The sequence below is a fragment of the Calonectris borealis genome, chromosome W (genome assembly GCF_964195595.1).
Source record: "Calonectris borealis chromosome W, bCalBor7.hap1.2, whole genome shotgun sequence".
Lineage (NCBI taxonomy): Eukaryota > Metazoa > Chordata > Aves > Procellariiformes > Procellariidae > Calonectris > Calonectris borealis.
This window is the reverse complement of record NC_134351.1, coordinates 46,486,017-46,511,083: the sequence shown is the minus strand read 5'-3', so window position 1 is coordinate 46,511,083 and position 25,067 is coordinate 46,486,017. Positions and strand designations below refer to the sequence as shown.

General features: G+C 43.8%; 1 protein-coding gene and 1 long non-coding RNA gene across 2 annotated transcripts in view; one reads left to right on the top strand and one right to left on the bottom strand.

The window, feature by feature from the left end:
• Positions 1-25,067, top strand: part of LOC142074732 (adenomatous polyposis coli protein-like) — a 185,265-nt gene that overhangs the window by 79,352 nt on the left and 80,846 nt on the right. The window contains exon 7 of the mRNA XM_075135569.1: positions 3,404-3,517. Within this exon, the coding sequence (XP_074991670.1) occupies positions 3,404-3,517 (114 nt within the window). The remainder of the gene's footprint in view (positions 1-3,403; positions 3,518-25,067) is intronic.
• Positions 8,659-12,679, bottom strand: LOC142074784 (uncharacterized). The gene is made up of 3 exons (XR_012670705.1): positions 12,668-12,679; positions 12,428-12,579; positions 8,659-8,820 (listed from the first exon to the last, which is right to left on the bottom strand). It is a non-coding gene; the product is annotated as an uncharacterized LOC142074784 (long non-coding RNA).

The following is a 25,067-nucleotide window of genomic DNA, read 5'->3' as shown; positions in this document are numbered from 1 at the left end:
TACTGTTTGTGATTGGTACCTGCTGTTCTTCAACCCCACAACAGAAGGGTCCTCTGAGAGACCAGGCAAGGTGGACAGCTGTTTAGTTTCCTCCGTCTCCAGGGCAGCTATACCAAAAGCCCACCGGTACCCTTTTGGGTCCTTGAAATACCCTCTCCTGAGGTAGTCTATGCCAAGGATGCACGGAGCCTCTGGGCCAGTCACAATGGGGTGCTTCTGCCACTCATTCCCGGTTAGGCTCACTTTGGCCTCCAATACAGTTAACTCTTGGGATCCCCCTGTCACTCCAGAAATACAAATGGGTTCTGCCCCTTTATAGCTTGATGGCATTAGGGTATACTGTGCACCGGTGTCTACGAGAGCCTTATACTCCTGTGGGTCTGATGTGCCAGGCCATCGAATCCACACAGTCCAGTAAACCTGGTTGTCCCTTTCCTCCACCTGGCCGGAGGCAGGGCCTCTCTAATTTTGGTCATAGCAGTCGTCACTCACTTCTTGCAAATGCGAGTCAAGAATTTCTTCATTACAATCCAAAGTAAGATTAGTCCCGTGGTGTGTACCTTCTATATCCCCTCTCTTGAGCAGAAAAATGCTGACTCCTAATGGCTGAGATACTGGTCCATACAGGTGGAGAATAGGACATACCCTCTTTGAATTGCTGGAACTCCCAGGACAGTTTCTCCACAGCCGAGACAAGGGAGGAGGAGACAGTTTCTTCATGTTCCCGGAGTCTGCCAACCACGTCATCCACCATTGGTGCTTCTTCCTCTTTCCAGCACAGCACTGCCAAAGAATTGGCATATGACGCTGGTGCACTCCGTACCAACTTCCGCCACATGGGTCGCGTGCACTGGACTTCATCTGGATCTTTGGGCATTTGGTTGTTGTCCAGGTCACTATAAACCACCTCCAGCACGCCTAATTCTCTCAGGTACTGGATACCTCTCTCCATAGTGGTCCATTTGCCTGGGTGATATATAACATCTTCCTTGAAGGGATACCTTTCCTTCACGCCTGACAGCAGTCGCCTCTAGAGGCTGAGGACCTGTGTCCCTTGTCCAATTGCTTTGTCAATGCCTCCTTCCCTAGCAAGGGATCCAGGCTGTTTGGCCTCCTTCCCCTCTAATTCCAGACTACTGGCCCCATTCTCCCAGCATCGGAGCAGCCAGGTGACAATATGCTCGCCTGGACGACAGCTGAATTCTTTCCGCATATCTCGCAACTCACCCAGGGATAGGGATCGGGTGGTTTCCATCTCATTTACGAGTTCTTCCTCTTCCTCCTGCCCTCCTCGTGATGGCCCTGCTTTTCCATCATCCCTTTCTAAACAACCTGACTTCCGCTTACAAGATTTCTTCTTCTGTACAGGGGCGACTGATACCAGCAAGGGTTGGTCCTCTGGTTCAGCTGTAGTGCCTGTTGCTGGGGTTTGGGTAGCTGCAGTGCCTGTCACGGGGGTTGGAGTAACTGTAGTGACTGTTGCTGCGGTTTGAGTAGCTGCAGTGCCTGTCGCGGGGGTTGGAGTAACTGTAGTGACTGTTGCCGGGGTTTGAGTAGCCACAGTGCCTGTCATGGGGGTTGGAGTAACTGCAGTGACTGTTGCCGTGGTTTGAGTAGCCACAGTGCCTGTCGCAGGGGTTTGAGTAGCTACAGTGCTTGTCGTGGGGGTTGAAGTAGCCGCAGTGCCTGTCACGAGGGTTTGAGTAGCCACCGTGTCTGTTGCTGGGGTTGATCTCTGGACAGTATTCCTGAATAGTTTTTTAACCCTAAACAATACCCGAACCACATTCAGGAGACATAGCAATATGAACATGCTTGTTTGAACATCCCAAGGATATTCGTTATTCTCAGGGAATAGTGTGGACGTCTTCATGAAGAGGATAGAAGAAAAAGGAGTTTCTGGAGATATGGAAGGGAAGGTGAACAAGTGGGAGAAAGTGTCCCATCCTGTCTCCCCCTTAAATTCATTCTCCGAGGAGAAGAGTGTAATTACTAATAGTTTCTAAGAGGTGGTTCCCGAGGTACAGAGATGATGGCAGTGCTGAGTACAGATACCAGATTAGACTTACGACCAATGATTTCATCACCTCATAAAACAGCAGCAAAATGATAACCTTGACCCAGTTCCGAATAATGATAAACAGCACAACAGGGAACACATACTGCAAGCAAGGTATTACATGACCCAACATTGAGAGCCAGCCCCACAACTTTGACAGCCAATACATCAACATTGTGACCAATCAATATAATGAATGTTTATAACCAATTTTGCCTTAACACGCTTTGGTCAGATCTATCGTTATCTCAACCCTTCGAGCCCCACGTTGAGCGCCAAAAAGGACTGTTGTGGTTTAATCTGGCAGGCAGCCAAATACCATGCAGCTGCTCGCTCACTCTTCCCCCCCCCCGCCACAGTGGGACGGGGAGAGAATCGGAAGGATGAGAGTGAGAAAAACTCATGGGTTGAGATAAAGACAGTTTAATGGAACAGAAAAGGGAAAATAATAACAATAATAACAACAACAACAATAATAATAATGGTCATGATAGAATATACAAAATGAGTGATGCACAATGCAATTGCTGACCACCCGCGCTGACCGATAACCAAGTAGCGATCGGTACTTCCTGGATCACGCCTACCATTCATATACTGAGCATGACGTCACATGGTATGGAATACCCCGTTGGCCAGCTGGGCCAGCTGTCCCGCCTATGCTCCCTCCCAGCCTCTTCCAGAGCATGGAAGCTGAATGTCCTTGACTAGCCCTGCTATCCAGGGTACTTAGCAACAACTGAAAACATCAGTGTGTTATCAACATTCTTCTCATACTAAATCCAAAACACAGCACTAGGAAGAAATTTAACTCTATCCCAGCCGAAACCAGGACACCCTGTCAGCCTAGACTTTTCTATGTTTCTACAATCTTTTAAAATAAAGCTTGAGGGAGTTGAACTTACATCAACTTTCTTCCTAATTTTTAGTATTTTCCCTTAGTTGCAATGACCTGTTTTTTAAAATAAACATTAAAATTATAAACTAGCTTTGCTGTCCCTTGAAAAATATATTGTTTGGAATACCTTTCCTTAAGCGATGTTGTAGGTTATGAATTCAACAGCTATGTTAATAAAAACAGGTTAGTTAAAAAATGTTAATGAATTATATTGTCTCAATGTTTTTATATTGCTTTTATTTATTTGAAAAGACTTGCAGGTAGCCTGTTGGTTTACCAATATTATGTGTTCTTGTTTTTAACAATGTAGTAATATTTTAAGTGTCTGTTTTCATGTTTTGTTTATTAAGTTTGGTATGGAAATGTAATTGGTTTGCTTTTGTTCAGAGAGATACATAGTTTATATCAACCTTATTTAAAATGCCTTCTTTGTACTTCAATTTCAGTTCTCCTTGCAAACAGATATGACCAGAAGGCAGTTAGAGTATGAGGCAAGGCAAATCAGAGCTGCAATGGAAGAACAACTAGGTACTTGTCAGGACATGGAGAAGCGAGCACAGGTAGTTTTTCTTTCATTAGTAGAAGGAATGGGAAAAAGTTTTCCTGTGTTTTCATTAAGTTATTGGTGGTTTATATCTTTAAACTGTGTGTAAGGCCAGTGAATACCTTAGAAAATTTATCTAGCCTTTTAAATACAAAAATAAGAATCGAAACATGGAAAATACCTACTCAGCAAAAAGGACCTTTCTCTGCCTGTTTAAAAGAAAGCTTGTGAGTAGGTGGGAGTAGTAAACAATGTCTTGAAAAGAAAGTAATTTTTGATCATTTGGTTGTAATTTATTTCAATTTTAGCTTTGAACAAACGTGTAATTGCAACTGCTTTATTTTGTTTGTTGTGTTGTTGTTGAAGTTTGTGCTTTTAAGTTTAGAGTAAATTCCAGTTACTGTTGTTAAGTTTCCTTGACCAGAAAGCATGTATCAAGGAATAATCTTTGAAAATGAGATATATCGGCAAAATGTAATTTGCATCCTTACCTGTAAATTATTTATGTATAAAGTATATGTATAATTCTGTATGCAAATCATGTTACACACATTTGGAAGTACAATTCAGAATGTAATTGTGTGTAAATGAAATTATCAATTGCATGCTGGCTTTAAAAAAATATTCCCCCACAGTAGTAGAGTGACAATTTGAATTATATATTGCTATCTATTTCCATAGATGTTAAATAGCCAGTTTTGTTATTAATAGCCAACTTTTAATAAAAATAGTCTCTTTAGGCTTAATTTTCTTCACCAAATTTACCTCAACACAAAATTCTACATATGAAATATTTCTAATGAATTCTGTTTGTAATTAAAATTTAAAACAGCTTTTTCTAAAGCAAGTAATTTAGTAGAACTTTTCAGAAAATTCTTATGGTTATAGTTTTTAGCAAAATATGCATCCTCTAATTGTAGAGCTCACTCTATGAGGTATATACATTAAGGCCATGTAAGGATCTATATTGACGTACTCAGACCAAAGTTCACTCTTCCTTGTTTTAAGCTGCTTGGATAACTGGCTCTGATCTGGAAGCCATATGGCTGTGTTATAGAGGTTTATCAGCTATGGTGCTGCCATGCACTAATACAGCTGTGCTACTTGTGTGCAACCAGCTCCAAATGAAGGCAGAACAGACTCAGAATTGTCTGCATATGTCTGGTTAGCCCTGTTGTAAAAGAAAGTAATAATGAATCGACACTAGAACTTCTGAGCAAGATATCTTCTTACTAACAAACTGGCCAAACTTTAAGTGCACTCAGAGAATAAATCAAGTATTTCTAAGATTTGACTGTAGTTATATCACTATGAAAGTAATTAAGTTGTCCCTAAATGTGTACTTCCCTACACATTCTGTTTTAATTTGGGGGGGGGGGCACTACCAAGAGGATGTTGAATATTTTTATGGTTTTCTGAATTAATGTTTGCACATGGGTTTATCACAACTATTTTATTCCCTATACATATGTATAACACCTATATACTTATGGAAATTAGTGTCTATTAGGATTATATAAAGATTATAAAATAGGAAATAACTAATCTGCATTGGTTTTATTATACTAAGGACAGGTGCCAAAACTGTGTAGAAGTTAATTGTTGTATAAATACATAAAAGTGAATTCCAGATTATTCCACTGTAATATTCAAATGTGAAAACTGAACTTTTCATATTTGGCAGGTATAGTGAACTTGCTAGTTTTTCAACTTTCATTTTGCTCTATATTTTTGTTCCTCCATGACTGTGATACAGAATGCAATGCCAAATGTAAGTTGGAGGAAGAGAAAAGTTGAGCTATATAAAGACTGGCATTTCAGACAACTCTGTATTAATAGTCCCCAAATACTTATTCTGTAAGAGAGCTGATAACCTGCCGCTGGCCAAGAAATTCATGTACTAGCTTCCCTTTCTCCTGGACCTTAAATTAATAGTAAAATAATAGCCTTCTCCCTCTCTCATCTGTCATCATTGGGACTTGCTTCCTTTAACCTCCTCCTTCTGAAACACTGTGTACATTAGTTAGCTCACAGCAACTTATTATTTATGCTGAAACGAAGAAGTCTCCGAAAAACTCTCTAAGACTCAATTTAGAGTTTTAGAAAGCAGGTATTCTTTATTGCATCGCTGGACGCACAGGGGATCGCTCCACCTAGTGTGCGTGCCAAATCACGTAACCATAGGGGTTAAATGCAATCAGAGTATACATATTCATTATATTTCCAAGAAATAATCTAAATATTCATGTTATTTCCCAGAATTCATTAACATATGCAAACGTCCCCGACGCATGCGCCCTTGTGCTCTTTGGTGGTCTTTCGGGGTCCTCTGGTGGTCGTCGATAGTCTTCATCACAGTGCCCTCTGGTTGAACTCAGTCTTCACGCATGCTCCGTTTGTCCCTTGGCTTGGTTTACATGTTTTTCACTTGTAACAAGCTAGCTTATTCCAGTATACCTTCCCTATCAACCCTACAAGGTTAGCTTCTCCATCTAATTTACGTAGAGTACCAAGTTTCAAGGCTCTTTTATCTATTGAATGTCCGGCCTATCTATTCATAAAGCATTCCTAACCCATCTACATCATTTGAACCAAAGAATCTCATGTCTCTTCACTGTTCCTTTCCTTCCTTATAAGGTTGTTCCGTTTCCGTGGTTACTGCTCACTGGAGCCTAACAATACTTCCAAGATACACAATTTATCTACATACCTACAAACACAGCACCTGTTAGTTACCTAACTTTTAAACAACAAATCTTAACAAACTATATCCACTACATCAATTTGAGACTTATGATATTGCTCCCTATCAATCCCCCCTTTTCTTTTGAGGGTATATAGTTAAAGCTATATCCCTCAATAAATTAAACTCCTTTGAGACCATAGAAGGAGAACTTCACTGTAGTTCTTCTTATATTAGTCTCACTTTCTCAGAACTTTGGTTCCCAATTACAGAACAACATTTCCAAAAACACTGTATTATTACATATATGCAAACAAAGCCTAATATAACAATCATAAGAATACCTAACAACTTTTTCACCCATTGACTAAGGTCGTGAATCCATGAAGTCATGAAGTTAACCATTTGAATGTTTCCCCTAATCCATATGAAGTGTCATCCTTCTGTATTTCATGAAGTATTTTTGTTTGTTTCCAGATTTCCTCTGGATCAGTAGAAATTCTACCACTTTGATCTACGTATACACAACAGCTTGTGTTTAGCATTGTGCATACTCCTCCTGGAGAGGTTAACGTCATGTCCAAAGCCATTCTATTCTGGAGGCTTATTTCTGCCTATTCAGACACTTCTTCTTGCAAGGCCTTTATAGCATCAGAGGTTTCGTTCCCAATTTTCCAATCATAGCAGATATGTTTACTATAGCTTTCTCTAATTCACCAACTCCTAACCATGGGAGAAACCATCGTGTGAAAGAATGGAACCCGGTGGGTCTCTCTACTAATGGGTTATTTCCACTTCTCTTACTCCTTCGAAGGTATGTTCTTAGCCACATTTTAGATTCTAACTTCTCAATCATAGTAATGTGTGGTACTACTTCTCCCAAAGCGCATATCCCTGACCAATTTGGTGGCAAGACCTTGCGGGCCTTGTTTCCACAAATCCAATACCAACCTTTTCCTTTGGGTACCGGCCATTCAAAAGATTCAACAAATCTTAAGCCCCCAATATTTATAGTCTTGTTACAATTAGAATAATTTCCAACAAAATCAGTCTTTGTTAGGCATCTGATTTTGTCCATTCCTCTGGGGGGGTTACACCGTTGTACACAGGTACAATATTTTTGTCCTGGAGTTGGGGTCTCAATTATCCATTCCTGTTCTTTCATTTCCCTACTTACATTAAAAGAAGTGTTTACCCACAGAGTGTTCCAAGATATACTATCTGGTATAGGGATTCCAATTAAAGGAACTCCCCTCTTTGAGTGCTCCGGAAAATAAGTACAGGCCCAACAGTCTGACTTATTAGCGATCTGGACTGTTCTTTGTAACAAGTCTATATGCAGGTTTCTTTTCCATGGATTCCCTGACCCCTCATGGAGTAATTCTATCCAAAAGCAACAAAGGAATATCAAGTCTCTTAGTGTTTTCATTCCTTACTCAAAAGCTAATATGAGTGTATAATACGTCAAAGTCCCATGTGTAATTTACTGCATTCGAGAAAGTTTCAACTTTAATGGTCCTGTCCTCTCAGAAGTCCATTCTCCAGGTGGAGCTTTCTTCACACGAGTATGGTGTATTCAGGGTGTCTGCTCCTTGATCTTGATTGCAGTAAAGGTCGTCAGCAACACCTGGAACGGTCCCTTCCACTTTTCTTCCAGCGGTTGACCTGCAAAAACTTTGACATAAACCCAATCCCCTGGCTTAAAAGGGTGAACCGGTTGGTCTAGGCCCCTAGCTCTGGTTCCTAAGACAACCTTTTCTATTTGGCCCAATTGTTTCCCTGAGATGTTACCCTTTCCAATTGTCCCTTCCTGAACCCTATTGGTTGTGTTAGGGTTATTTTTCAAACAAATTTCACACTGCTGCGTTACTTGTTTTACCACAGTATACAAATTACGACCTACTATTCTTTTGTTTAGATCCTTGTACAAAGCATCTGCTCCCCAATGAGTTTTGCTGTGCTCATCTAAAATTAATTTCCACAATATTCTGGAGGGTATTATAATACGTTCATCTGGTGTATATACCCATCCGTCATCTTTTTCTTTCCCTCCTAAGTCGTCAATCAAATTCCTATCTTCTTCTGAATATTTTTCAGAGCCTAAATTTAGTTTTAATACTTGAAATTTACTGTCTGGAATCAAAGCCAATGCCTCAACTTCTGTCTTTTCTGCGGCTTGCCTGGCCTCATGATCTGCCAATTTATTTCCAATTTCCTGTTCAGTGTTACCTTTTTGGTGTCCTCTGCAATGCATAATAGCCACTTTCTCTGGCAATTTTACAGCTTCTAGGAGTTGTAAAATTTGTTTTGCATGTTTTATCTGTTTTCCTTGGGCTGTAAGCAATCCTTGTTCTTTCCAAATGGCTCCGTGGGCATGCACCACTCCAAAAGCATATTTAGAATCAGTCCATATATTAATTTTCTTCCCTTTTGACAATTCTAGGGCTTGAGTCAGAGCAATTATTTCAGCCTTCTGTGCAGATGTCCCAACAGGTAAAGATTTAGCCTCTATTACCTTATGGGTGGTAGTCACAGCATACCCAGCCTTACGTTCTCCTTGCTTCACAAAGCTGCTCCCATCTGTGAACCATGAGTCCTCAGCATCCTCCAGTGGTTCTTCTTTCAGGTCCGGTCGACTTGAATAGACAGCTTCCATTGTCTCTAAACAGTCATGCATCACAGGTTCTGAGGTATCTCCACTGAGGAAAGATGCTGGGTTTACAATATTAGTAGTCTGTATATTAACATCATCCTGCTCTACCAAAATAGCTTGGTACTTCAAAAATCGAGGAGGAGAAAGCCATTGACTCCCCTTTTGTTCTAATACTGCTGAAACTGTATGAGAGACCAATACCATTATTTTCTGACCCATAGTAAACTTGCGAGCTTCCTGAGTATTGAGGACGACCGCTGCCACTGCTCGCAGGCATCTGGGCCATCCTTTACTCACTTCATCTAATTGTTTGGAGAAGTATGCAACCGCTCTCTTGTAGGGTCCTAATCGTTGAGCAAGCACTCCCAGCGCTATGCCCTGTCTCTCATGAGAAAACAGCCAAAAGGGTTTTGAAATATCTAGGAGGCCTAAAGCTGGGGCTCTCATAAGTTCCATTTTTAACTGTTGAAATGCCCTCTTTGCTTCCCTTGTCCAAACTAGTTCTAACGGATTTTCTTTCAGTAGTTCATACAGTGGTTTCACCAAAAGTCCATAATTATATATCCATAATCTGCACCAACCTGTCATTCCAAGAAAGGTTCTGAGTTCTTTTACCATCCTGGGTTCCGGTGTGCGGCAAATGGCTTCTTTTCGTTCCGCTCCGAGTTCTCTTTGTCCTCCCGAGATTTCAAATCCAAGATATGTCACTTGTGATTGTACCAGCTGAGCTTTCTGCTGAGAGACTCGATATCCACGTAATCCCAAAAAGTTAAGCAAACTTGCAGTCCATTGCACACATTCTTCTTCTGTTTCTGTAGCAATTAAAAGATCATCTACATATTGTAATAGAGTGCCATCTTGTGACGGGGGATTCCAAGCTTCAGTCTCTCGTGCTAATTGATTACCGAAGATAGTAGGACTATTCTTGAATCCTTGGGGTAACACTGTCCAGGTTAATTGGGTCTTTCTTCCTGTATCGGGATTTTCCCACTCAAATGCAAATAATTTTTGGCTTTCTTTTGCCAAAGCAAGACAGAAAAAGGCATCTTTTAAATCCAGTATGGTAAACCATATTTGACTATTCTTTAATTTAGTTAGCAATGTATAAGGAATCGCTACCACAGGGTGTAAGTCTTCTACAATTTTGTTTATTGCTCTCAAATCTTGAACCAATCTGTAACTTTTGCCATCCGGCTTTTTCACAGGTAAGATAGGAGTATTATATTCTGACTCACATTCCACAAGTAGTCCAAATTGCAAGAAATTGTCAATTATTTCTTTGATTCCCTTTCGATCTTCTAGCCTCAATGGATACTGTTTAATTCTAACTGGGCCTGCCCCTGGCTTTAATTCTATCTTTATTGGTGCTGCATTTTTGGCTTTCCCAGGTATCCCGGAGGCCCACACCCCTGGATATACCTGATCTAAAATTTCTTGGGGTATTTGTTTTGCTTTTTCAGTTTGTATTAGAGCCAGACTTAAGACTTCGATTAATTGTTCATTTTTAACTTTAAATTCCATTTTATCCTTTTTGAATGTTATTTCTGCTCCCAATTGTTCTAATAAATCTCGCCCCAATAGGGATTTTGGAGAATTTGGCATATACAAAAACTTATGTATCCCTATTTGTTTCCCTAACTTGTATTTTAGCGGCTGTAAAAAGAAAGCTTTCTCTTGTTGACCAGTAGCTCCTATTACAGTCACAAAATCCTCATCCACGGGCATTAATTCTTGGTTTAATACAGAGTAAGAGGCACCCGTGTCTACCAAAAATTCAACCTCTCTACTCTGCTTTCCTAGCTTCATTTTAACCAGTGGATCCGCTAGGATAGCTTCCCCAGGTCCCCGTCAATCCTCCTTAATGTGGGCCTGTATTCTCCCTTTCTCTTTCCGTCTCTCTGGACACTCATCTTTCCAATGCCCCCTCTGTCTACACCATGCACATTGGTCCTTTCCCAAAGGCCTCTTAAGTCCCATGCTTCCAAATCCTTTACTTTCTTGTAACGCCCCTACCAACGCCTGCTTGTCTTTCCTTCGGTCCTCCTCCTCCCTATTACTAAACACTCTCCATGCTTCATCTAGTAAAACCTCCAAATTTCTACTTTCTGCCAGCCTTAATTTCTGTAACTTCCTCCGGATATCACTTGCTGACTGCCCAATGAATAAAGATACTAACTGCTGGATTCCTATCTCCGATCCCGGATCTAAAGGAGTGTGCTGCCTCATAGTGTCTCGTAATTTATCCAAAAATTCTGAGGGGGTTTCCTCGGGACCCTGCCGAATGGCATATAGGGCTGACCAGTTGATTGTTTTTGGAATAGCCCGCTCCATTCCCCTTATAATCCAATCCCTGTAAGAATTCAACAACCGAAGGTGGGCCCCTCTATTCAGATTCCAATGCGAATCTTGTAAGGGAAAGTGTTCTTTTATATCTTCCCCAGTACTCTTGAGCTGATCACTAGCCAGATCTTGGGCTGTTTTTAAAAAACGCAACCTCATCCCATTTTCCTTCCCTTCTTAGAAATAACATTAGTTGCAACAAAGTGTTATAATTCAAAGTTCCATTAAAAGGCCATTTTTCTTCGTCCTCTAGTTTGTATAAGGGCCACCACTGATTGCAATATTTTATCAGAGTTTTCTTACTAAGATCTCCCCCCACCATTTCCTTCCAGTGACTCAAAATACAACCTAAGGGGCTCTTTTTCACAATGCCTCCACTCTGTTGACCCCCCATCCTGCTTGCCTACAAAAAGTGTAGTTAAAATTAGATTTAAAATCACTAAAATTTTTTCCACCCCCAACACCCAAAACAGTGGACTGACTCGCCTCGCGAGTCTATCTTAATCACCTTTTCATGCCTCAAATACCGGGTCACTATAATAGGCCGGCAACTTTTACATTTGTTGTATAGAAAAGGGAAAGCCTTTTCACTTTTAACTAAACCAAATTTGACAAATTATTTCATTCCCATTGTTTACAGTTATCCTCTGATTACACCAAATATACTCCAATATAAATATAGGGGTACAACTATTTTCGGTATGTAGGGGACATCTTCCTCAGAAACTCATACATATGTCATTTCATCCGCTTCGTTCGTCTCCGGCCGCTCTCCTCGCGGAGAACACAGAACAGCGGATCAGAACTCCGCACTTGCTTCACAGCTGCGCTGCGTCTCACACGTACAATGCAGACACTCAGTCACACAAATGGGCCCGTTACGCTTCTCACTCACACCACAAACTGTATCAATTAGAATAGCAATCAAGCTCACATATAGCATAAATCGTTAACCGTAAACCGTTTGCCACAAGTCCACACAGATCAGTTTAAACCATAATACACAGTACCGGATTTTACAACAGATGACTATAATTATGGCAATGCCCCCTACAACTCCGATCACTACAGTTAGGAGACCCCAAGACACTTGAGGATACCACCTTATGGGGACTCAAACCCCAAACCCCAACTTTTCCAGGGGCGAGCACCAATGCTCTTTACCTCGCGTAGGACGTCTCCTCACGACTTACAGGTATCCCCTTACTCCCAAATTGGCCAATCCCAAAAGTTAAGGAGTTAAAGAATACCTTTATCAAATAGATAGTCCTTTGTCTGCTCCTGCGGTGATCCGGATGAGGCGAGGAGTCCCTCCGGAGAAGTCTCTGGGGGTACCCAAGGGAGTCCTTTTTCTCAGCGGGTCCCGCAGGCAAGCAGAGGAAGTCCCATCTGGGTCGCCAATCTGAAACGAAGAAGTCTCCGAAAAACTCTCTAAGACTCAATTTAGAGTTTTAGAAAGCAGGTATTCTTTATTGCATCGCTGGACGCACAGGGGATCGCTCCACCTAGTGTGCGTGCCAAATCACGTAACCATAGGGGTTAAATGCAATCAGAGTATACATATTCATTATATTTCCAAGAAATAATCTAAATATTCATGTTATTTCCCAGAATTCATTAACATATGCAAACGTCCCCGACGCATGCGCCCTTGTGCTCTTTGGTGGTCTTTCGGGGTCCTCTGGTGGTCGTCGATAGTCTTCATCACAGTGCCCTCTGGTTGAACTCAGTCTTCACGCATGCTCCGTTTGTCCCTTGGCTTGGTTTACATGTTTTTCACTTGTAACAAGCTAGCTTATTCCAGTATACCTTCCCTATCAACCCTACAAGGTTAGCTTCTCCATCTAATTTACGTAGAGTACCAAGTTTCAAGGCTCTTTTATCTATTGAATGTCCGGCCTATCTATTCATAAAGCATTCCTAACCCATCTACATCATTTGAACCAAAGAATCTCATGTCTCTTCACTGTTCCTTTCCTTCCTTATAAGGTTGTTCCGTTTCCGTGGTTACTGCTCACTGGAGCCTAACAATACTTCCAAGATACACAATTTATCTACATACCTACAAACACAGCACCTGTTAGTTACCTAACTTTTAAACAACAAATCTTAACAAACTATATCCACTACATCAATTTGAGACTTATGATATTGCTCCCTATCAATGCATTATCCTTTATGAAGTTTGTATACAACCACATGCCCAACAGTTATTAAAAAAGATGCATTAGTAGTGTTAGCAATTTATTTTAGCTTATCCATTTAAACTTCACATGGTAGTTCTTGTTTGAAAAAAGAAAGACGTAGTTAATCACATTTTATTTTGTCTATTCAAATATTGTAGTCTAATACTTATAAGCAGAAGTAAAATTTAGTTTCTGTAAATGTGGTGAGTTGACCTCAGCCAGCAGCCAAACGCCCACCCAGCCTCTCATTCACTCCCCTCTCCCATGGGATGGGAACAAAATAGAAAGAAGTTGAAAAGATCAAAATAATGACAGTTTAATAGGGAAAGCAAAAGCTGCATGTGCAAGCAAAGCAAAAAGAAGAATTCATTCACTACTTCCCATCAGTAGGCAGATGTCCAGCCACTTCCTGAAAAGCAGGGCCTTAGCACACGTAATGGTTGCTTGGGAAGACAAATGCCATAAGCACGAATGTCTCCTCCTTTCTCCTCCTTTCCCTGAACTTTTATTGCTGAGCACAACGTCTCATGGTATGGAATATCCCTTTGGTCAGTTGGAGTCAGCTGTCCTGGCTGTGTTTACTCACAGTCTCTTGTCCACCCTCAGCCTACTCACTGTTGGGGGAGGGAAGAGAGAGAAAGCCTTGATGCTATGCAAGCACTGTTCAGTAGTAGCCAAAACATTGGTGTATTATCAGCACTGCTTTAGCCACAAATACAAAGCACAGCACCATAGGGGCTGCTATGAAGAAATTTAACTCCATCCCAAACAGACCCAGGACAGTAAAATCTTAAAAAATAAATTCTAATTCCAAGACTTGAAATCATGTTCACATAGAATGTTTTTTTCCTTCATGCCAGAACAAAAATGATGTCATTAGGTTTAGAGTTTCTTAAAATCTCTCAAAAAAAATGATTGTTCTTGTAGGAATTTATTCCAAGAGCTTTAAAAATTGGCTAAAACAGCAGACCACTAAAGGTTTCAGAAAACTTGCATTGTGGTGTGGGTTGACGCCAGCCAGCAACTAAACACCCACCAGCTGCTTGCTGACTCCCCCCGCACAGCGGGATGGAGAAGAGAATTGGAAGAGCAGAAGCGAGAAAAACTTGTGGGTCAAGATAAAGACAGTTTAAGTGAAGGGGAAAAAAAAAAAGGGAAAAAAAAGCAAATGATGCAAAGGCAATCACTCACTACCTCCCACAAGCAGACTGATGCCCAGCCAGTCTCCCAGCAACAGCTACTGTGGAAAGACTACCTCCCACCCAGCCCCGAGTTTTATTGCTGAGCATGATGTTATATGGCATGAAATATCCCTTTGGTCATTGGGGTCAGCTGTTCTGGCTGTGTCCCTTCTCAATCTCTTGCCCACCCCCCAGCTTACTCACTGGGGAGGGGTAGAGTGAAAAAGAGAAGACTTTGATGCTGCGCAAGCACTGTTCAAGAATAGCTAAAACACTGGTATGTTATCAACACTATTTTGGTCACAAATCTAAAACACAGCACCATACGGGCTGCTAGGAAAAAAAGTAACTCCATCTCAGCCAGACTTGGTACAGTTCAGGTTGGATCACTGCTGCACTTGCCCGGTTCCTGATGAGGATCATTCTCCATTGGTTTGGGTGGCTCCTGCTGGAGCATTGTACAGCAATGGCATATCATGCAACTCACATCATGGCTTATTTCCCCCAAGGTTAAATCTCCTTGAAGGTACACACCAGATTTCCCCATCTTGATGTATTACCCACCAAGTACACCCATGTCCTTGTGTGAAAGCAACCCTATAAATGGGTTTGCCTTTTCCCGAGGAAGGAATAACCCACACTGTCTTTCCAAACCAGTTCCCTATGCACACTACGGAGACCTTATCTCTTTCCACAGTATGCAGGGGTTTTGTTTGAGTGGGCCCAGGTTGGTGAGCAGATCTTCTAGTGTTAACCAGAAAAGTGGCTTCTGCTAGGGTTGGCATGGCATCGCCTGAGGGTGGCAATGCTAGTGGGAACACTTACGCTGCTCCTGGGAGCACGGAGGGCTCAGGAGCGTATCTGAAATGCTTGTACACCAATGCACACAGTATGAGAAACAAACAGGTCTTTACCTTGTCTGTTGTCCAGTGAATGGGTTCTCCAGCATCTTGAGCAGTAATCTGTATTAGTGGTTTTGCCATTTCCTCGAAAGCAGCTATCCAGGGTCAGCAGAATCCTACAGTTCCTAAAAAGGCTCGCATTTGTTTTTAGTAACTGGTCAGGGAAAATTTTGAATGGCTTTAATATGGTTCTCAGATAAATGCCACTTCTCTTGCTGGAGAATGTAACCCAGATATTTTACGCTTCTCTTATAAAAAAAATTGTAACTTATGTGGAGAAATTCAATGGCCCTTCTCAGCTAAAGCAAACAGTAAGGTACAGGTGTCAGCTATACAAGATTCCTTGGCTACTAATAAATCAACATACTGTATCAAAAACAGATCCATTTTTTAAACACATCATCCTGCAAATCTTTTACTAAAATTTTAGAAAAATAGTGGAGGACCCAGCGAAGCCCTGAGGGAGCCTTGTCTATGTTAGCTGTATCTTTCCCCAAGTAAATGCAAAAAGGTACCGAGAGTCCGGATGAATAGGTATACTGATTTAAGGTAGAAAAAGTTGCCCCTGTATCTATTAGACAGGGGTAATTATGTTCATTAATTAAAAGGTTTAAGACCAGATTCTCATAAGAAGAAGGGGAAAATATTTTGTATTCAGAGGCTCCTGTAGTGACTGCACAATAGGTCCCTGCTGTCAATCCTGGGTGAAATCTAGCTGCCCCAGTTGCATAGAGCAGGGAAAGATTGCACCATAGGATTGAGAGGTTCTTTTGGGAAGCCCTTTGGTCGTACTGGGCATTCCCGTTTCCAATGACCTTGTTATCCACAATAATTACAACAGTCTCCTGTTCCTTGAGGCTCATTGCTCCTAAAATTTCCTCCTCTGCTTCTGCCTTGAAGACCTCCACATCCCCGTCCCCTTAGTCTAGGATTGCTATTCAATGTTGCTGCCAATAGACTAGCTTTCTGTTCATGTTCTTTTCTTTTTTCTTCACCTGTCTTTCATCTCTTCCATTACAAACGAACATAGCAATGCTGACTATATAATCCAATCCTTTGCCCTGTCATCCAATGTTTAAAAAAATATTTCTTAATATCTGGGGCTGACTGATATACAAAGAAAGATACCATTAAAGATCGATTTTCCTCCTTCTCAGGCTTGACCCCTCCAAACATTCTCACTAGTTTAACCAATTGGGCATAATATTCAGAAGGATGTTCAGCATTTCCTTGCTGGCATTCTCGGACCTTAGCCCAATTTACAGTCTTCCTTCCTGCCAGTTCTAAGGATTTTAACAATTCCCCTCTCACTCTTTGCAGCATATCTCTATCGGCTGGTAACTTTGGGGGACAGACCTGGGTCTTTGGCTGGCCATGGGGTTCTGCCCTGTGCTTCCCCAGGCCATCTGTGATTTGTTTCACAGATTTTAATTTTTTTCATCAGGAGTAAAGACAGTCTCAAATAGTTGCTGCATGTCAGCCCACATAGGGTTATAAATGCGAAAGATGCTACATATACTTTGCATCACCTTCTGCAGATCATCCCACAGTCTGGGCACTTGCTGTTGCCCCAAAACCAAATCAGCAGGTGCAAATGGCATGTGGACTGTTCCCACAGAAAACTGGCTAGGTTCCAGTCCTGGCCCTATAATTTTTGACAGAAAGGTGCTTACAAACCAGAAGCAGTAGCAATAGTTGGAGCAGAAACCAGAGTAAAAGCAGAAAAAAAGAGCAGTAGGATAGGCAGGTAGAGCTAAATGTGGAACGTCCCTGATTTTCCCATTCAATCAAAGATTTTACTCAATTTCTGACCTGAAGGGGAAACTTCTCAGATTGCAACGGACGCCGGAGCAGTGTGAGGAGCACCAGCAGCAGAGGAAGCAAGCAGCAGCAAGGGACACGAGGGATACACAAGGACAAGGAGAGACTTGTTGTGGTTTAACCCGGCAGGCAGCTAAATACCACACAGCCGTTCGCTCGCTCCCCCTACCTCAGTGGGATGGGGGAGAGAATTGGAAAAAAAAAGTAAAATTTGTGGATTGAGATAAAGACAGTTTAATAGGACAGAAAAGGAAGGGAAAATAATAATAATAATCATAATGATAAAAGAATATACAAAATAAGTGATGCACGATGCAATTGCTCACCACCCGCCGACCAATGCCCAGCCAGTTCCCGAGCAGCAGTCGCCACCCCCTGGCCAACTCCCCCCTGTTTATATACTGAGCATGACGTCATATGGTATGGAATATCCCTTTGGCCAGTTTGGGTCAGCTGTCCTGGCTGTGTCCCCTCCCAGCTTCTCGCTGGCAGAGCATGGGAAACTGAAAAGTCCTTGACTAGATAAGCACTGCTTAGCAACAACGAAAACATCAGTGTGTTATCAACATTATTCTCATACTAAATCCAAAACACAGCACTATACCAGCTACTAGGAAGAAAATTAACTCTCTCCCAGCCAAAACCAGGACAGACTATGAGTGAACAGGGGGCGTTCCCCAAGCAACTGAGCCTGGACCCACTGATTGGACTAGCCAGCAAGGATCAGAGCCTGCACCCAGCAGCACGGGTGATTTAAACAGGCTAAAACAATCAGCCCAGTTGATTGCAATGGATGAGCATATAGATTTCCCAGCAGGCAGGTGCGTGGCAGCATGGTGACTACATGACAAAAAGCTGTGTCCTCTGCTTCTCCTGAGCTTCTAGAACCTGGTACAATCAATGCAGCCACACAGACAGAGCTCCTGTCAAAGCATGCAACCACACAGGCTTCAGACTGTGGGGGGGGGGGTGTGGATATCCCCAGAGATGGAGGGTGATAGCAAGCATGCCTGGGGGAGGTGTGACCAGGTAGATGAACTGCTCTGCCCGGTGGCCGAGCTTCAGGAGGAGGTGGGCAGACTGAGGAGTATTCAAGAGTCTGAGAAGGAGATTGACCAATGTAGCTGTGCTCTGCCATCTCTGATACACACAAGCCAACTCAGCTTGGCCACTATGGAGGCAGGTCCAGGATCTGTTTGGTGCCAGGAGGAAGGCAGCATTACGAGGGATGGGGAGGGGTGGAAGAAGGTTACTGCATGGACCTGTAAGAGAAACCCCTCCTTACCCTCTAAGATACCCTTAGGTATGAGGCCCTGGGTATGGTAGATGAAGCGCATAATGAGATAGAGGAGGAACCTAGGCAAGCAGTCTTGCCAAGGTCAGATAGACCAACGCATCGCAACAAGACCTGCATTAAGACCAGCACTGAGAAAAAACGACAGCAAGTTATGGTCATCGGCGACTCCCTCCTGTGCAGAAGAGAAGTGCCCATTTACCCTCTTTTCAGGGAAGTTTGCTGCCTTCCTGGGGCCCGAATTAGGGATGTCACCAGACAACTGAAGAGCTTAGTACAACCTTCAGACTATTATCCATTCCTGCTCTTTCATGTGGGTACTAATGATGTTGCAACAAAAAGTCTAAGGTCAATCAAAAGAGATTTCAGGGCCCTGGGAAGAATGCTAAAAAATTCAGGAGCACAACTAGTGTTTTCCTTGATTCTCTCAGAAAAAGGGGAGAGACCTTGGAAAAAACAGATGAGCCCAAGATATCAATACCTGCCACCAGGACTGGTGCCTCCACCAAAGCTTTGGATTTATAACCAGGAAGAGTCTTTGAGACACAAGGTATGCTGCGGCCTGATGGGATCCACCTGTCCCGAAGGGGAAAAGGCATCTTTAGGCATAAGCTGGTGGGACTGATCGAGAAGCTTTAAACTAGAATTGGTGGGGGAAGGGGATACCAACAGGATTGCCGAAGGTAAGCCAAGGGTTGGCATGGCATCGCCTGAGGGTGGCAATGCTAGTGGGAACACTTACGCTGCTCCTGGGAGCACGGAGGGCTCAGGAGCGTATCTGAAATGCTTGTACACCAATGCACACAGTATGAGAAACAAACAGGACGAACTGGAAGCGTTGGTCAGTTCCCAGAGCTATGATGTCATTGGTATTAGTGAAACTTGGTGGAATGAGTCCAATGATTGGAGTGCTGGGATGGAGGGATAGGCAGGGCAGGCGAGGTGGAGGTGTCGCACTATACGTAAGGGAGAGGTTTGATTGTACAGCCCTTACAGTCAGGGATGATGTGGTTGAGAGCCTCTGGGTGAGGATTAGGGGGATGGAAAACAAAGGAGATGTCGTTGTGGGTGTCTACTATCAACTGCCTAGCCGGGATGATAGCACTGATGAGTTATTCTATGGGCAATTAGGAGAAATCTCTGGATCGGTAGCCCTTGTCCTTATGGGAGATTTCAACTTCCCAGGCATCAACTGGGAATATCATACTGCTGTGACGAGCAGGTCTGGGAAATTCCTGAAGTTTGTGGGAGATAACTTCTTGTCACAAGTACTCAGGGAGCCAACTAGGAAAGATGCCCTCCTAGACTTGCTATTTGTGAATAGAGAAGGGCTCGTGGGAGATGTGATGGTAGGTGGCTGTCTTGGCCACAATGATCACGAAATGGTTGAGTTTAAAATTTTCAGTGTAATGAGAAAAAAGGACAGCAGAGTTGCTACCCTGGACTTCCAGAGAGCAAACTTTGAGATATTCAGGGAGCTACTTAGCAGAGTATCCTGGGAATCTGCTTTTGAGGGCTTAGGAGTCCACGAGTGCTGGTCATTTTTTAAGAACCACCTTTTAGAAGCACAGGAGCAGGCAATTCCACTGTGTCAAAAGTCAAGCAACTGGGGCAGAAGGCCAGCTTGGCTGAACAGGGAACTCCTCTTGGAACTCGGGAGGAAAAAGAAATGGTATGATCTCTGGAAGCGAGGTCACGCTTTGCAGGAAGAGTACAGGGCCATGGTTTATATATGCAGGGAGAAGACACAAAAGGCCAAAGCTAAATTAGAGTTGAAACTGGCCAGTGTTGTGTCAGACAGCAAGAAAGGCTTTTTAAAGTATGTTAATAGCAAGAGGAGGCCTAAAGAAAACGGTGGACCAATACTTCTTGAGGATGGTCACCTGACTAATAGGGATGAAGAAAAAGCAGAGGCATTCAATGCTTTTTTTGCTTCAGTCTTTAATACTGATAGACCTTGGGCTGCCCGGTCCTCTGAGTCGGAGGACTATGAGTGTGTGAAAAGTGACTATCCATTTGTGGACACTTAATTTGTAAGGGACCAGCTGTATCAGCTGAATGTTCACAAGTCCATGGGGCTTGATGGGATTCATCCCAGAGTAATGAAGGAGCTAGCGGGTGTTACAGCAGGACCCCTCTCGATCATCTACCAAAGGTCTTGGGAGTCTGGGGAGGTCCCTGATCACTGGAACCTAGCCAACGTTATTCCAATTTACAAGAAGGGCGTGAGGGAAGACCCAGGAAAACTACAGCCCTGTTAGTCTCACCTCAGTACCTGGAAAAATTATGGAGAAGATCATACTGGGTGCTACTGAAAGGCATTTAAAGGACAATGCAATCATCAGGCACAGTCAACATAGGTTCACAAAGGGAAAGTCCTGTTTAACTAATTTGATATCCTTCTATGATAAGGTCACCCGCCTAGTGGATGAAGGGAAGGCGGTGGATGTAGTTTTTCTGGATTTTTGTAAGGCTTTTGATACTGTCCCTCACAGCATCCTTCTGGACAAGTTGTCCAACTGTGAGACAAGCAGGTTCACGGTGCGCTGGGTGAAGAACTGGCTGGACGGAAGGGCTCAAAGGGTTGTAGTGAATGGGGCTACATCTGGCTGGCGACCGGTCACCAGTGGTGTTCCTCAGGGCTCAATTCTAGGACCAGTTCTGTTCGCTATTTTTATCAATGATCTGGAGGCAGGAGTTGAATGCACCATTAGCAAGTTTGCTGATGATACCAAACTGGGAGGTGCTGTTGACTCTCTTGAGGGACAAGAGGCCTTGCAGAGGGATCTAGATAGATTGGAGCTTTGGGCTGTGATTAATGGGATGAAATTTAACAAGTCGAAATGCCGGATTCTGCACCTAGGACAGAGTAACGCTGGGCACAAGTATAAATTGGGAGAGGAGTGGCTGGAGAGCAGCCCTGCAGAAAGGGATCTGGGGATGGTGGTTGACAGTAGGCTCAATATGAGTCAGCAGTGTGCCCTGGCAGCCAAGAGGGCAATCCGCATCCTGGGGTGCATCAAACACAGCATAACCAGCTGGTCAAAAGAGGTGATTATCCTGCTGTATTTAGTGTCGGTGCAGCCTCACCTTGAGTACTGTGTGCAGTTCTGGGCCCCACAATTTAGGAAGGATGTGAAGGTCCTTGAATATGTCCAGAGGAGGGCAACAAAGCTGGTGAAAGGGCTGGAAGGCATGTCCTATGAGGAGTGGCTAAGGACTCTGGGTTTGTCTAGTTTGGAGAAAAGGAGGCTGAGGGGCGACCTCATTGCTCTCTACAGCTTCCTGAGGAGGGGAAGTGGAGAGGGAGGTGCTGATCTCTTCTCCCTGGTATCCAGTGACAGGATGTGTGGGAATGGTTCAAAGCTGCATCAGGGGAGGTTCAGACTAGACATTAGGAAGCATTTCTTTACCAAGAGGGTGGTCAAACACTGGAACAGGCTTCCTAGAGAGGTGGTCGATGCCCCAAGCCTGTCAGTGTTTAAGAGGCATTTGGACAATGCCCTTAATAACGTGCTTTAACTTTTGGTCAGCCCTGAAGTGGTCAGGCAGTTGGACTAGATGACTGTTGTAGGACCCTTCCAACTGAAATAGTCTATTCTATTCTATTCTATTCTAAATTTGCATCCCATTGCTTGAATGTCCCAGCACCCATTGCTCTCAGTATAGTCTTCAACAGTCCATTGTATCATTCAGTCTTTCCAGAGGCTTGTGGGTGAATAGGGGATGTGATACACATCAATGCCGTGTTTCTTGGCCCAGGTGTCTATGAAGTTGTTTTGGACGTGAGTCACGTTGTCTGGCTTGATTCTTTCTGGGGCGCTGTGTTGCCACAGAACTTGTTTTTCAAGACCCCGGATGGTGTTTCTGGCAGTGGTATGGGTCACAGGGTATGTTTCCAGCCACCCAGTAGTCACTTCCACCATGGTAAGCACATGGCACCTGCCTTGGTGATATAATCGATCTGCCAGGCCTCCCCATACTGATATCTCAGGCACCATCTTCTGTGCTAGAGAGGCTTTACCTGCTTAACTGTCGTGGTTTAACCCCAGCCAGCAAATAAACCCCACGCAGCCGCTCACTCACCCCCCTCCTCCGGTGGGATGGGGGAGAGAATCGGGAGGGCACAAGTAGGAAAACTCCTGGGTTGAGATAAAAACAGTTTAATAATTGAAATAAAACAAAGGAGAACAGTAATAATAACAATGAGAACAACAACAATAACAGAATACACAAAGCAGGCAATGCACAATGAAACTGCTCACCGACCGCCGACCGTGTGTCACGAACGGGGGGCGAGCCCCCCCCCACACCTGGTTTTTATACTGAGCATGATGTCACATGGTATAGAATACCCCTTTGGCCAGCTGGGTCCACCACCCCAGCTGTGCTCCCCCACCCCCGTTGCAAGCACCACCCAGCAACAGCCAAAGCATCAATGGGCCATCAACTCTCCTTTCACACTAAACCCAAAACACAGCACACCCCACAAGCTACTGGGAAGAAAGTTAACTCTGTCCCAGCCAGAACCAGGACAGTATCCACCCCTTATTCTATACCATCTACATCATGACCAGGTCTCACATTTTCCAATACATTCCAATTAGTCATCACTACTTTTCCTGCCTTTTGATGTATACACACACAGAGATATCATTCCCTTAGTCCATGGGCCATCCCTCTAAAATGTCCATTGAGTTCATTTAGTCCACGACTTTGGGCTCCATCTGTCAGAACAATCTTTCAGGGCAGGAGAGATGGTGTGTGGTGTTGGACTGTTGCATGCGGAGGCCAGTTCTGGGTGCTCGTCCGGTTCTATCATCGTTGAACTTTCCTCAGTTACATCGGAGTTCATCCTACATTAATCTGGGTGATTCTTACTGTAATACTGTTAATATGGCATATGGTAACCATAGAAGTGATGACATACAGTATTATATAGTAAATAACATCATACAATTCAGTTCATTGGCTATTTTCACCCAAAATTAAATCCCCTTGAGGTACACATCGGACTTCCCCATCCTTTCCCATTACCCACCAAGTGCACCCAGGTCCTTGAGCAAAAGCAATCCCACGAATGGGTTTTCCCTTGCCAGAGGCAGGAGTAACCCAGACCGTCTTCCCCGGCATATTTCTTATGTGCACGACAGGGACTTTATCCCCCTCTACAGTACGTAGGGGTTTTGATTGGGCAGGGCCAGCTCAAGTGACAGATCCCCTAGTGTTGACTAACCAGGTGGCTTTTGCTAAATGTGTATCCCAATGCTTGAATGTCCCACCACCCATTGCTCTCAGTGTAGTCTTTAGCAGTCCATTGTATCGTTCGATTTTCCCAGAGGCTGGTGCGTGGTAGGGGATGTGATAGACCCACTCAATGCCATGCTCTTTGGCCCAGGTGTCTATGAGGGTGTTTCGGAAATGAGTCCCGTTGTCTGACTCAATTTTTCTGGGGTGCCATGTCGCCATAGGACTTGCTTTTCAAGGCCCAGGATAGTGTTCCGGGCGGTGGCATGGGGCACGGGATATGTTTCCAGCCATCCTGTGGTTGCTTCCACCATGGTGAGCACATAGCGCTTGCCGTGGCAGGTTTGTGGGAGTGTGATATAATCTGCCAGGCCTCCCCATATTTATATTTCAACCATCGTCCTCCATACCAGAGAGGCTTTACTCGCTTTGCTTGCTTGATTGCAGCGCGTGTTTCACCTGCATGGATAACCTGTGCAATAGCGTCCATGGTTAAGTCCATCCCTCGATCACGAGCCCATCTGTATGTTGCGTCTCTTCCTTGATCGCCTGAAGTGTCATGGGCCCACCAAGCTATAAATACTTCACCCTTATGTTGCCAGTCCAGATCCACCTGAGCCACTTCAATCTTAGCAGCCTGGTCCACCTGCTGGTTGTTTTGGTGCTCTTCAGTGGCCCGACTCTTGGGTACGTGAGCATCTATGTGACGTACTTTTACAGTCAGGTTCTCTACCCGGGCAGCAATATCTTGCCACAACGCGGCAGCCCAGATGGGTTTACCTGGCTTTCACCTCTGCAAACTGACTCGATTCACCTTCTCCTTCAGCAGTTTCTGCGTCTTGGCGTATAGGACTCTACACAGCAGCTTTCCACCTCCGATGCTTTCCCACAAGGCGACAGGACCCATCAGTGAACAGGGCATATTGCTTCTCATTTTCTGGTAGTTTGTTATACAGTGGGGCCTCTTCAGCACGTGTCACCTCCTCCTCTGGGGATATTCCGAAATCTTTGCCTTCTGGCCAGTTCATGATCACCTCCAAGATTCCTGGGCGACTGGGGTTTCCTATTCGGGCCCGTTGTGTGATCAGTGCGACCCACTTACTCCACGTAGCATCGGTTGCATGATGTGTAGAGGGGACCCTCCCTTTGAACATCCTGCCCAGCACCGGCAGTCGGGGTGCCAGGAGGAGCTGTGCTTCAGTGCCAACGACTTCCGAAGCAGCTTGAACGCCTTCATTTGCTGCCAATATCTCCTTCTC